At 41.2% G+C, this 14355-nt stretch overlaps 2 protein-coding genes across 6 annotated transcripts in view; one reads left to right on the top strand and one right to left on the bottom strand.

The window, feature by feature from the left end:
- Positions 1-5818, bottom strand: part of mctp1a (multiple C2 domains, transmembrane 1a) — a 144412-nt gene extending 138594 nt beyond the window's left edge. For all 5 annotated transcript variants that reach the window (XM_032516581.1, XM_032516583.1, XM_032516582.1 and 2 more), the window contains exon 1: positions 3612-5818. In XM_032516581.1, the coding sequence (XP_032372472.1) occupies positions 3612-4130 (519 nt within the window). In that variant the 5' untranslated portion in view covers positions 4131-5818. The remainder of the gene's footprint in view (positions 1-3611) is intronic.
- Positions 5819-7004: 1186 nt separating this feature from the next.
- fam81b (family with sequence similarity 81 member B) overlaps positions 7005-14355 on the top strand; it is an 11439-nt gene continuing 4088 nt past the window's right edge. The window contains exons 1-5 of the mRNA XM_032516698.1: positions 7005-7254; positions 7997-8201; positions 9189-9307; positions 10776-10905; positions 12223-12329. Of these exons, the coding sequence (XP_032372589.1) occupies positions 7211-7254; positions 7997-8201; positions 9189-9307; positions 10776-10905; positions 12223-12329 (605 nt within the window). The 5' untranslated portion in view covers positions 7005-7210. The remainder of the gene's footprint in view (positions 7255-7996; positions 8202-9188; positions 9308-10775; positions 10906-12222; positions 12330-14355) is intronic.

Here is a 14355-nt window from a genome sequence, read left to right as displayed (position 1 = left end):
CACACTAAAAAATATCCTAATTATTAAACTATTGCACTAAGAACAGAAAACGTCATCCTGTAATAAAAACTATATAGGCACAGAGCGAGAAAGATTTTTTTTGCAAAATCTGACATTCAGCTGTTTTAAACCACTTCATTTTAGAATTGTATTGTTTTCATTGTTTATCAACATTGATACCTTTTCATTTTATGAGGTTTTTTTTAATTTATTATTTTTTTTATTTTTATTTGGTCTTGTTCGCAAGACATTTGATGGTTTTGATTACCCCTTTGACTTGCAGGAATCCACTTAATTTTGACCTTGACCTTTAGGTCTTATGCATTTTAAGATGCAAGATTGTCCAGTGTAATGTTACATCAAATAGTAAAGATGGGTTGCTTTAAAGGTTGATAAAGTAACAATATTTAGTTAAAGAGGGCAAACTCATTTGAGTTGCAATAGCCTAAAGGAAGAAAAACAGTCAGAGGGAATCCCAATGTGCCACACCAAACTTTGTAGCCAAAGTGGCAAAAAAAACTAAAGGAAGTACAGGTCCACTCACTGGTCTAAAACTCTGGCCACAAACCTGTACAAAATTTTTTTTTGTAAAGTATTTAACAGTGATTTAAATTGCTTCTCCACGAAGTTAACATTCAGCTAGGTTCTAGATATTATCAGTGGATGCATAGTTATTAATTCATTGGAATTCAGAACCTTTATTTACAATTATTTGCTATTGAAAAAACAGGGCATAAAGTATCTATATAAAAAAACTACCACAGTTAATATTTGTTTACAGTAATGCACTTGACAAGGGGCCTTTAGCGGGTCAGGGGGTAATGACAGAAGGGCAACTCTACATGAGACTGAAGGTTAGAGAGTAACCCACGCCAGAGACGGACAGAAGAGTCTGAAATCGATATAGTTTAGCTTGAGTGACACAAGCGCTGGAGACAATCTGATCCATCAATATGATGTACTGTATACAGAATGAGGGACAACATTATGAACACAGTACCCAAACTAACTCCTCTCAGAGTTAAATAGAAACCAGGACTAGGGTTGCATTTTTTTCAAGTCTCCCTTTTGAAAATAAATACAAAATCTTTGCAATACCGTTGACAAGCAAATGTACACGGAATGATAACAATTTTCATAAACCCCGGTATACTGTGACACTGGGATATCGCTGCATCCCTAGTCAGGACATATTATGCACTTTATCTATTGGTTCAAAATCCATAAATCATTGAGACAAATGGAATATGGAGTCTGCAAAGGGGACTGAAACATATCAGTAAAATGACTTATAATTTTCTGTTACAGCAGGTGCTTTTCTCTGCCATGTGTAACTGTAACCTTTACACACATAGGGAAATGCCCACACACACAGATATTAAATATCTAAACCCTGTTGCAAGCAAAAGTTAATTTTGCTTATTGTTTTTCTCTTCATTAAGTCAATAATGAAATGACTTACAGAACTTGGCACTGATCCTTTCCTTCATTTATTTTCCAAATCAAACTTTGAAGGTATTAGCTTTTTATGTCCCATATATTCTTATTTAATTTATGAAATTGTGGCTTGGAGCTTTTTGCTTCCATTTCAGTAATGAAAGATTGTTGGATTTTTTTGGATGACTGTAATAGTGTGTGACTTTGAGTGATACTCCTTGTTGGGAAAGTGTTTGGGCAGCACATAAATGCATTGTCAATAATGTTCCTGATGACAAATGCAATTTATTTGCATGCACAAATTTGCACATTCAAAAAGGAACCAACAGTAGACATTTTATCTGCATTAAATGCATGTGAGTTGTGATGTTTTGTGTTTATTTAACTGACTTCTTGATTTCCTGTGCTGCATGTTATCCCCTTTCTCTCCCCCTTACCTTTGTACCTGCATCTAATTAAAAAATGTTTTTTACAAAATAATGATTTCTCCCCAGGTATTAATAAAGCATTTCTTATAATGTCCTCTCTCGTCACTTCTTCTCTCCATTTATTCTACATCACATGATCATCTCTCATCTTATCTAAGTTGATCTCATGTCATCCCCTCATCACCTCTCATTGCTTCTAACTCTGTCTGACTTGTCTTCATCACCTTTATTTCTTCTTGTCACCCATCATCTCATGCCATCTTTTCTCTTCCTCTGGCCTCATTACACAATAGACTAAGATCATACGTATATCTTATATGTGTGATTGTTCATGCATACAGTCAAGCTAATAACAGATCACTATCTCTGACTTTTACTAACACCTGAGAAGATGATGCTGTCCCTAGTCTTCACCACGGCTCTCCTCTAATGTGGAAAGTCTAACAAATAAAAAACAGAAGCTTAGACAAACATGGCAACAATAAGAGGTAACTAATGGCTGATATTGAATGCTAAGACTTTATTTGGCAAAGTGAGATCCCTGTGTATTATGTAACTGGTAAGTGCTATGATGAAGCTGCAAGATCAGTTTCAGTGAAGTCATTAATAGTTGCTTTATTTTACCTCTTTAGCTGAGTGCACTGCATTAGAGATTTAATGGATAAGATATATTTGGCCCTAACTTCAGTGGGGTGAATTGTACTCATGCTAAATCACATTTAGACAGCAATCTGAATGATGCTCACAAAAGCAGGTCTGGAACACTTCAGGAGTGGTGAGATGAAAAGCACTGCAATTACTGCTGCCACTGAAACAGAATGCACATGGGCACACATACTGTATGTTCAATAGTATTCCTATCAACAGCACTGTAATATATCAGAACAGCGGATCTTCAATGACATGACCTACTGTAGGAACAGAAAATTGGACTAGTATTGGGTTAAGACATGGTCTCAAAGATTTTTTTTACTTAGTGTAATTATTACTCTCATCAGACAGTGTTTTCTGTATGATTGAAATCTCTTAAACCTTTAGGGCTGTGTGTCATTTCTCTGAATGTAGCCTTCACAACTAGCCTGCTCCTGCTGATATATACCTGTAATGCTGTTTGTTTGTAGGGGGCTTTCATGTTGAGTTGTGTGGGAACATATCAATCCAACTATTTACAAACTGGCCTCTTTTACTGAAAAGGAAACACATGATGAAGCATGCATGGGCATGTTGCAGCCCCTGTCTACTGGCAAGGACACTGTGACAGATGGACTGTGAATCCAGGAGGACAATCCCTGTACTAGGAAAAAAAAACGATGTAAGTAGGCAAAAGGAGGCTGTTAACGACATCCATGAAATACTAACAGTGAGTCTAAAACTGAAATGTAGCCTACACATCCAGGATATGTAGCATGGAGTGACAGCGATGGTGACATGATTACAAACCAAGTAGCTTGTGATGTAAGCTTGTTGTTGGGGATGATCACAGGCAGACACTGGCATTGGTTGTAGTCATATGGCCCATACAGCCCTACAAGCTACAGGACAGATGATAGAATATAGTGGTCTGGCAAAACAATGAGTGCATCACATGACACGAGCAGTGAGCACGTCGCAGCACCACACCGTAATGAAACTTGTCATTTCCAGGGCAATGTAGCCAAGCCCGCCTTTTTATGGATTTTAATTTTTGCAATAGCCCCACTTGATAGAAACAATCTACCAGGTGCGTGTGTTTAACACTTTACTCACGGAATCACTTGCGTTTTTACGCAGCTGCTCCTCCTCTCCCTCCACCGCGGCCGGGTCCATCACCAGTTTCTCGAAGCACGCCGATCCGAGAGAGGAGCTCTTCTGTTGGTACGTGATCAGCTGGGATACGAGGAGTTTGGGGCTTCCGTGCACCGTCAGCTCGGGTTTGCTCCCTGTGGCTCCTGAAGCTGCGCCGAGGGGATCGCTGCTGGTTCCTGGGAGCGCGTCGCTTCCATGGGACGTCTTATCTCCTGCAAAAGACACCGGCGGAGAACAGCGCAGATTCGGCTGAGACGACGAAAAAACTCGGTCCAGCTGTTTCTTTTTCCTCTTAAACATCCATAACCCCGATTCCTTTTTGCTGCCCTCCGCGCCCCCGGTACCCCGACGCTCCGATCCCAGTTTAGGACTGAGCCAAGGCTTGGTTTTCTCCTGGAAATGCTTCCACATCCTCCGCTGGTAGGAAAGAGACTCCTGTCCTTTGGCGGTGCTCTCATTCTTAGGGGATTTCTGCTCCATGGTGCCTGTGCAGCAGCCAGCCAGCCTGAGCACACTCTGAATAGTGGAAGGATGTCACAGTTGGGCTGCTGCAGCGCGGGATCACTTCCACTGAGGATCAGGTTTAGAGCGCCAAGGAGGAGACGCAGTGAGATGATGATGGGGGAGTTAGTCTCCCAACTAACCTTGTAGAACGCCTATGCAGGCAGCACTGTAAATTGTGTCATGCACTGCGCACCACGTGCGCTTGTCAAGCTTGTCAAGACGTCAAGCAATACCATTGAAGATTTGTCTCAGCTCAGTGGTGAAGTTGGGGCACATGCAGTGACTTCTCCAAGACTATACCTGAAAATGCTTAGTAATGCTCCGCTTGGTTGTTGATGGTCTTTGCGTTATCATGCTCTGTCCACTTTGCTTTACACGGGTAAGGGTTTAGTCAAACTTCCCCATTAATTGCCATATTCAAATGAAAGACGAAGGCTGCACCGCGCCTCCCTCTGGCCGACCATGTCACTTGATTGGATAATCTGTATGCTGGTGATTGCGTAACAAAACCCAACAGTGCCTTGCGGAGATGTTCATAAATCAGCTGTGGATCCTCTGTCTGAGTTTATCTCTTTGTAGTTTTGTGATTTTCAGCCTCTAGATTCCTTCTGTTGTCGCAGTGACCTTGGTAAATCCAGAGCTGGCAGTAAGTCTGAAACCTTAGAGGTTTTAAAGACTTGTTCCCTTTTGTATCGGGTGGATGTGTTTGCACTGTGGTCATGTCTGGATACAAATAGGTCAGACTTCAGTGAATGTTATCACCAACATGAAGCAGCGAGCAGGCAGTGCTGAACAGCCTCTTCCCTTTTTAGATGCTGTGCTGCTGCGGTGCATAGGCCTAATAACTCATTACGTCTTCCCTTCTGGCACTTGTTTCAGTGCTGGCCTGCTCCCCTCTGGTTAACACTGTGCCCATCAAGTAAACAAAAACACAGAGACAGTAATTACAGGAATGAATACCTCTCTCCATCCTATTCTCTGCAGCACACAGAGCCTAGTCATACACTGGAGAGGTCACAGAATTACTTTTTAATTGCTAATGACAATAAACTTGAATGGAAATGTTATAACTGGATGAACTTTACCACAGAGAGGAAGTTAGGACTTGCATGCTGCTGGAATGGACACTTATCCATTGTGATTTTAGTGATCTGACCTTGGTAGCACCTGCAGGGATGATGAAGGTGTGAGTGGCGCTGATAAAAACCTTCTGTTGCAAGCTCTTGGCCTCAACCCTCTAATAATGAAAACAAATATTATCAGCCTTCAATGTTGCGTAGAAATTTATGGCAAAATTGACCTTTATAGAAGAAAACTCTATGTAATTTCTGTGTCATCAGAATGTGTATTAAATATTAGAATGATAATCTAATAACAAGTTTTGTTATAGCTTGGGATCATTTTGGTTGATAGCACTCCCACCCAACAAAATAAAACAGTTTAATTACAACCAGGAGGGCACTGGCAGCAACACAGTGAACTGCACTGCCCCATACCCTGCTCTCAGTTAAGTAGATAGAGATGTGAGCATGTGAGCCAAACAATTCCTTTCAGCTACCATCAGCTTTTTGGATAACCGATGAGTCTGCAGTGAGCATGCCTTTCATCTTAATGATTCTGGTCCTGTTGATAAGAGACTTGTCCACAGTGTGTGTGTGTGTGTGTTGTGTTTGTGGTGTGTGTGTGTGTGTGTGTGTGTGTGTGGTGTGTGGTGTGTGTGTGTGTGTGTGTGTGTAACTGTGCACGCATACACCCGCGCACAGATACTTGAAAATCTCAAGATCATGTCCAATGACGGTAATTGTAATTTAGTATGATAACATGGGTCAGGTTAAATGAAACATAAAAAGGCCATTTCCACTGTGTTGAGTCATCATGCCTCTCACAATTTATTCAGTCAGAGAAAAGCTTAATGTGCATAGCTAGTTATATTGCATGCACTAAAACAGCAGAGGGACAGAGCTGAATTCACTAACTGTACTGCCCGTGCCCAGTTCACAGCCTTCTCTTTTCCAGCCTCAGCCGGCTTCAGCCACGAGGATTGCAGCAGGTACAACATGAACCTCTTAGTACTGGCCAATGAGTTATTCAAAATTTGACGCTAGACTCAAACATCTTTAGAATATTGTATATGTCTATGTACAGCACAATAGAACAAATTATGTGAGCAAAAAGTATTAGTTTGTCATTCGTTTTATTGAACTGATTGGTTTGTTTGTTTGTTTGTTAAGATTAAAATATTAGAACTAAGCTCAGTTTGAAATGTAATCAAATGCAAACAAAAATGTGCGTTTGTAATCTGTAATTAGCACATTCAGCGGCATTAGAAGGACCACCCCAAGGGAGATTGATTGTTTTACTTCCTAGATGAAAATGAAATAGACTCTTAATTTCTGATAACTTTAAACATTGTATGTTCTTATATATGATTGGGCTAACTCAAGTGAGAGTGCCAGATACAATAAGACACCAAATGTAAAGTGAAGTGAGGAACTGATTAAAGTCACCATTGCATTATTTAATTGTGTCTACAAGGTCATCAACCATCCAGTTCATACATTATCTAGAAGAACAAACTGAAGGACAACTGAACTCTAGCTACATTGTGGACTGCTCAGTTAGTCAGCTACATTTCTTAGAGTTTAGGGAAATGTAATGTTCACACTCAATGTTCTGCTTTGAGTTAAGCAGCTTCAACAACATACAATGCATCGCTCTTGCATTACCGTGTTGACAAATTCTGATTGGCAGGCAGGCACACCCCACTCAACAAGACCACAGTTACCAAGTGACAACACAAACACATGAAGCAAGAACCGGCTGAAGAAAAGCAGAGCAGCCGTGAGTAATTTAAAATGTAAAACATGAAAATTACTTGTTATTGTTGATTTAAAAAATATATTATATTGTTATATTGTGTGGGTATCTTTATGCCCAGAGAGAACTATAAAAGGTTAATTCTGGTTGACAGAGCAGATTAGAAACAAATTTGAGTAAAAACTGCTGCATGTCTCACCACAATATGTAATATGTGTTTCTCTTTTTAGACAAGAAAAATGTCAAACAGCTGGACGTTACAGCCCAATCAGAACCCCACCAGGTAACTTTTGTTATTGACATTTTGTAGTGATATTTTATCCATCAAGTAGTTGTGGGTCACTTATTCAATTCTCCAATTAATCTGCGAGAGGTAGAAAAGTTAAAAGTTATCTCCCACCAGCGACCTTTCTAACACCTCCTGTGAATCACCTTGATCAAATGAATCCTTAATCCACATTAGCATCAGACAGAGTGACACAGCACTCAAAGGAACAGGAAGTCAATGAGAGATCTGGTATGAGGATGACCTGAGGGAATGGAAACCAGTGCACATCATCTCAATCCATCTTCATTATTCTTCTGGGTGGATGAATGCTTTATTGAATTATACTGTCAAGTGATTTTTTTTTTTATTCCTGAATCTATTCCTGAGACTCCAGTGCTATAAAATGTTAACGTCTTGATTTGTAACACGTATCCCTGAATTACCTAAATCAATTATAAGGAGACTTTAAACTGTTGAGACTCATATCTTAGTTTTCTGTTTGTGTTTACTTCCTGATTTAAGGCCTGGTGTCTTGGAGGGTAGTTTGAGCAGTCAGGAGAGGACACTGGCTGTACTGTAAAGTGCTTCTTTTTTTATAAATTCCTAAATCTATTCCTGTGCCTCCAGCGCTATAAAATGTTTAACTTTTCATGATTTCTAACACATATCCCTGAATTACCAAAATCCATTATAAGGAACTTCTAAACTGTTTAGACTTAAAGCTTGGTTTTCTGTTTATGTTTACTTCCCGATTAAGGCCTGGTGTCTTGGAGAGTCTGAGCAGTCAGGAGAGGACACTGGCTGTGCTGCTGGAACAGGCTTTCAGGATCAAGGAGGAGGTGTCAGCAGGTCTGCAGTCCGCCCAGGGCTGCGTCCAGGTCGAGGCACTGTCTCGCAAGCTGCTGGAGAATCACATACTAACTATTACACGCATTGTCAAGCAGCTTAGCATGGACATACAGGTATAAAAGTGGGCAGATGGTGGAGATTAGTTAATTTACTAATGCACTTAACCAATATGTTGTTGCAATGCGTCATGTTGCCTTTTTTAAAAACTTCTCATTATGTGGATGGAGTCCGTCTGTGTGGATTCCCTTTTTTTCTCTTGTTGTCTGCTTTCCTACTTTGTTTTCAGCTGCTTTTCTCTGTTCTCCTCATCTATTTCGATGTAAAGCACAAACCTGGACACGCACACACACACACACACACACAGGCCCACAAGCTCACAGCTGATTTGATTACACCTGATAGAATGGTGCAGCGCCTGAGCAAAGCCTGCCTGACAGCCCGTCAACATCAGCTAGAGGACATTTTGTATGCATAAGCAAAAAACAAAAGATGTACACAGTATGTGGCTAAATAGCTAATGCCAAGTAACACACACACCTCAGTCAGAAGAATTACTGGAAAGTGCATTGTAATATGACTCATGAAACAAATGAGTGTTTGGAGTCATCTTTGACCCCGGTGAACATCAAGCCACAGTTTGATAGCTGCCTTATATAAACAGAGCACAGAAATGAAATACATTACTTCATTAGTGCCTACCAAATGGGCCATTAACATGATTAGAGGCTTGTCATTATCTGAAATAGTACATGTATGCCTGAGAGCTAATTAATTCTGCTCATGTAAGAGTAATAAGCTAAGTCGTGAAGTGAGTGTGCTGGCAAATCAAATGAAAGGAACATCACACAGTTGCTATTGGCTGTCATGATAGGCCAGAGGGTGGTCTCGTTGATGGTGGGTTATGTTGGGTTATCACACATGTGAATGGCCTATTTTATATAATGATCATTCATGCAATAGCAGTGAGGAAATCTCTTGCCTGTCTTAACAAGGGCCATATGGTAGTTTTACCAACATCGGTTGTTTTGACAGCATTTTTTTTTTAAATGACCACTGCTTTAACATAAAATAGACAAATACACTCTCTTTGTTCTGAGCAGGCCCTGGAGAGACAGATAGCCCTGCGGGACTCCATTGCCTCTGGAACCACAATGGCTATTCAAAGCCTGGAGCAGAAGAACATGGCTGGCATTGGAGACCTGAGAGGAAGAGTAGCCAGGTATGCACACCAGGTACAATAGGTACACCAGGCCTGGGTCAAACAGTGCATGCAAACACTGAGGTTCTGTTCAGTGTTAACATATTACAGTAATGAGACTGCACATCAAACTTCTACACTAAAGAATTATTCAAAGGGATTGTACAATTGTTTAGACCAAGGTCTAGTGCATGACTGATTTGTTTTTCTTTGCTATTATCCTACTTTTTTTTCTCTTACTCTAATGAAGTGAATTTTTAAAGCCTGCATCCTGTCTGGCTGCTCTTTACACTCTTACAACTACCAATTTGTCCACACACACACACACATGCACACGTTAATTGTTTAATTCTCGAATGAATGCAGCTTCTAGGTTTGAACATATTCTAGATATTGATTAGCACTTGCTCTTGTTTTAGCTTTTCAGCTACCTAGGCTAAAGTCTTTTGACCGTCCCTGGCAATAATTGGTCAACACACCTGAGGTAATATAATTTTTCATCAGGCAGTCAATCAAAAATGAATGTTATGTTTTTAACATCTTATTTCATAGCAGACCTGCCTCATCTGTGGTGTTTAAGAGGTCAGTGGTAAGAAGGAATATTGTCTATTACTAAACAAACAGCTGATTTTTGGAAAAAAAACACCTACTCAGCCTAATGACCGCTTGCACGTTAGTATAAATAATAAAGTAAGTTGAGGGCCAGTGTGTTTTTTTTTTTTAAACTGTATTATTCTTTGAAGCCCTTCATGGAAGAAGTGGTCTACAGGGAACTAACACTTATTTCACATTCAGCATCTCCATAATTAGCTGCTGGCTTTGGCTGTTGAGCTCACATTGTATTTGATCACAAATACTATTTTGATACACACGCACACACACACACACACACATTGTAACTTTGATAAAGATGGGGAGAGAGATAGTATTTGCTGGCTTAGTGATGGCATCTTAAATTAAGCACAGGAAGGAAGCTGTATTGCAATGCTGATAATAAGGGTCAGCAGCGCAGTTCATGCTTATTACATAAACTGAATGGAGAATATGTCAGAAGCAAGATGTTGCATGTAAGAAGCGGAAAAGTATTTTTCCACAATCTGCTGATTGCGTTTGGTGATACATTTAGTAAACTATTTTACTAATTTGATTGGTTGTCATGTTTTTTTCCAGCAATTTTTCACCAAGAGATGAAAATATGTTTCCACTTGAACGTTAAAATGTTTTTCTTCAGCTTTTAAAGGATGAAAGATCACTGCCTAAGATTCCGCAAAGCCTTCTTCTGGCTTCCATTAGCTTGCCTTAAAAAGTATTAATGAGGGCAGCTGTCCTGTTTGTCTACTGTCCGAATAATCACTTCAAAATAGTGCTTCCTTCCTGTTGTCTCCAGCCGTTTTGCTCATCTTCTTGACTTCACGCCTTTCCTCAAGTCCCTACCATCCCTCTATTCTCATTTTGTGGTCCCACTCTGCTTCCCCACCTATTTTGTCAGGTGTGATGCCGGCATTGCCAAGCTGAGCGCTGACGTGAGCTCCGGGGAACTGCTGGTGATTAGGCTGCAGCAGGAGATGGCAGCGCTCAGGTCAGCATTGGACGTACGGGTCAAAGAGCTGGAAGTCAAGGTGAGACGGTTTGTGAATACTGACAAAGGGTTTGGCAGGGCCAAAATGAAAATCTTTATAATGCTTTAAAAGTCAATCCTCTGATGCCTGGACATACCAAAATTATTCTTCATCTCAGTGACATTCAAAGCATTGCAATTTGATAGAACTGCACAAGAGGGAACAGTCAGTCAGTTCACCAATAATCTATGGATTGCAATGAAATTTTGTCTCAACGTCCATGGTCCCCAGCAAATGAACAGAGTGAGATTGGTCATCCCCTGATTATCCTTTAGCGCTGCCAATAAGTTTACAGTTTCGTTTTTTAGTGACATGTCTCAAAAACCTTTATATGGATTACCATTACATTTTGGTGCTAAACTAAGATGAACATTAGCATGTAAGCATGCTGGCTCAGCATTGAACTCAAAGCATGCTTTACCAAAGTGAAGACTCAAAGATGCACCTGCATGCCTGTAGACTTCAACTTTTTCTCATATGTCTTAAATAATGCTGTATTACATTAAGTAGCAAACTCTACAACCGCAACCTAATCCTTTCCCCTCCTCTCTCTGTCCTCACACAGTGTTGATCCTGGGATTCATTTGAATACTAGAGTCTCAAGTCTTCCAAAGTCAGCTAGTCACTAAAGTCTCAAATTGTGGAATAATGTGTTCCTTTGTGAATTTATTTAGGTATGAACAGAGAATTAAAATAATTTAAAAGCTGCTTGCATGAAAGAAATGATACTCTGACAAAACAGTACATACAGGAGGTGTATTTGTTGTTTCTCTAAGTGAGACTGGCCTGAATTAAAGTCAGAGGCTTAACCACCGAGTCTGAAAGAGGAAAATGAGATGTGAAATTAATTCAAACAGATCTTTATAAACATCCTTTACTACCCTTTTGAGGTCAAATGCTCTTTCCAAGATGAATATTGTAGAAAAAATATTAAAAAACTGGATTAGAACAGGTCACATGTTATAATACTCTCCTTTATTTTATCTAAAACTAAATCCACAGCTGACCACAACTGCCCTCAGCCCACACACTCACACTGATTCAGCCTGCGCTCAGTTTTGTTAGTGGCATAGGGAGGTAAATCTTTGGGATGGCAGCTCATTAGCTTTGGAGCAGTGGTCAAGCATGTGCCATAAAGATAATTGAAAATGCAGAGAAAGTGGGTTGCCACGGTTACTCCAAGTCCTGACTGGCCACAGGACTGGTGCAATAGCTCAAACAGCTCCACTCAGCAGAAACGTCAACTTATGGAGCCCGCACTACAAGATGCTCCAACAACACCTAACAGCATGTGTTTATGTGTTCTCCTTTTTCCAGCTTCATCATGACCTGGGGAGGCTGGAGGCCTCGTTGTCAGAGCATTCCCATGGACAAAAGAACTCCCTGGCGGATCTGCATACACAAGTTAAACTACTAGGAGCCAGGTAAGGCCATTAATTAAAGAAAAAGCACAACCCCAAAACACCTGGACTACTTGTTCAAATACTAAGGCATATATTGTATGAGACTGATTTCTTCTTTTTTTTCACGGGCTGTTCGGTGCACACTGGTGCTTCTGTACATTAAGTACGTAGTTAGCAGTTGTTCGGTGTAAAAAAAGAACACAGCTAAATGGCTCACCATTAACACTGCACATTGACGCTTCTTATCTCGTGGTGTCATAGACTGGTGCAGACATTGCTAGAACATGTGTTTCCAGGGATTTCTCTGACTATCAAACCTTTGTTTTGTGGGGAAATTGGTCTGTGAAGATATATTAATTAAACATTTCTTTGCATAATGGGCTTACTATGTTTTTTTTAATTCCATACTTTGAGACTCTAATTTCTTGAAGACTAGTCTCAGTTTGCATTCAGTGTACTTCTTGTGACTGGGAAATATGGTCATTATTCTGCTCAGACCCACGTAATAAATAATAATCTATGAGGGACTAATTTGCCTATCAAATATTACCAGTCGGTCCTGACTCTGGGCATTTCAGAGCCATGGCTGTTGTGTGGAGGCAGGAATGAGGACCCAATTGCAGAGACGAGGAGGCAGGTTGGAGCCAGTAAACAGGGGGTTTATTTAACACAGTTCATTACAAAAACGAAAAACAATCCACAATGAACACAAGAGCCAGATGTCCGGGGAAAAAATACAAGAGTCCCAAAAAAATACAAAAACCACAGGGGTCCCAGGGGGGAAAAGGCCAGGTAACAAACAAAACAAAACAACATGGTAAACTCACAGGGAATGCCGGTAACAGGAACAACCGTAGCACGAGGAACAACAGGTAGACGAACCAGAATGATCTGACAAGAGACAAAGAGAACACAGGGGTTAAATACAAGAGGTAACGGGGGAATAGGTGAGATGTCAGGTGAATCACATTAGGGCGAGGCCATGCAAATCAGACAAGCACCCCCCCCCCCCCCCCAACCCCAAACAAAACCGGGAGAGAGGGAACTGGGGACCGGGGCCCAGGGAAACTAGGGAACAAAGGACACAAGGGGCCAGGATGAAAGGACACGAGGGACAGAGAAGCTAGGGAGGAGGGAGCAGGATTGGGAACAACAAAGGGAACTGATGAGGGAACAAAGGGGCGACAAGAGAGGGACCGGGAATGGAAGAGACTAGAGAGGGAGATGAAGAAGGAGACGAGAGAGGGAGACGAAGGAGGAGACGAGAGAGGGAGACAAAAGGAGGAGACGAGAGAGGGAGACAAAAAGAGGAGACAAGACGAAAGAGGCGAGGAAAGACGACGAAAGAGGCGAGGCGAAAAAATAGGCAACGGAAGCCGAAAGAGGTGACAGAGGACGACGAAAGAGGCGACTGAAGACGAAAGAGGCGACGGAAGACAAAAGAGGCGACGGAAGACAAAAGAGGCAATGGAAGACAATGAAAGAGGCGACGAAAGACAACGAAAGAGGCGACAAAAGAGGCGAAAGACAAAGAGGCAAAGAGACAAAGAGGCTCGGAAAGACGTAAGAGGCGACAAAAGACGAAAGAGGCGACGAAAAACAACGAAAGAGGTGACGAAAGACAACGAAAAAGGTGATGAAAGACGACGAAAGAGGCGACAAAAGAGGCGACAAAAGATGACAAAAGAGGCAACAAAAGACAAAGAGGCGAAGAGACAAAGAGGCAACGAAAGACGTAAGAGGCGACAAAAGACGAAAGAGGCGACGAAAGACAACGAAAGAGGCGACGAAAGACAACGAAAGAGGCGACGAAAGAAGACAAAAGAGGCAACGAAAGATGACAAAAGAGGCGACGAATGAACGGGGAGACGAGATAAAAGAGAGGACAAGACCAAAGGCAAAAAGATGAGAAGGCGAAAGAGGAGACCAGACGAAGAGAGGAGACGAGGGCACGAGCAAGGCTGGGAAAAGGACTGGGGACAGGTAGCAAGCGAGGGACTAGAGGAGAGGAAACAGAGGAGGGAGGAAGGATAGGGACACGGAGAGA

The sequence above is a fragment of the Etheostoma spectabile genome, chromosome 5, assembly GCF_008692095.1.
Source record: "Etheostoma spectabile isolate EspeVRDwgs_2016 chromosome 5, UIUC_Espe_1.0, whole genome shotgun sequence".
In the NCBI taxonomy this organism is placed as follows: Eukaryota; Metazoa; Chordata; class Actinopteri; order Perciformes; family Percidae; genus Etheostoma; species Etheostoma spectabile.
The sequence above is the reverse complement of the archived record's forward strand: the minus strand, read 5'-3'. Positions and strand labels throughout refer to the sequence as shown.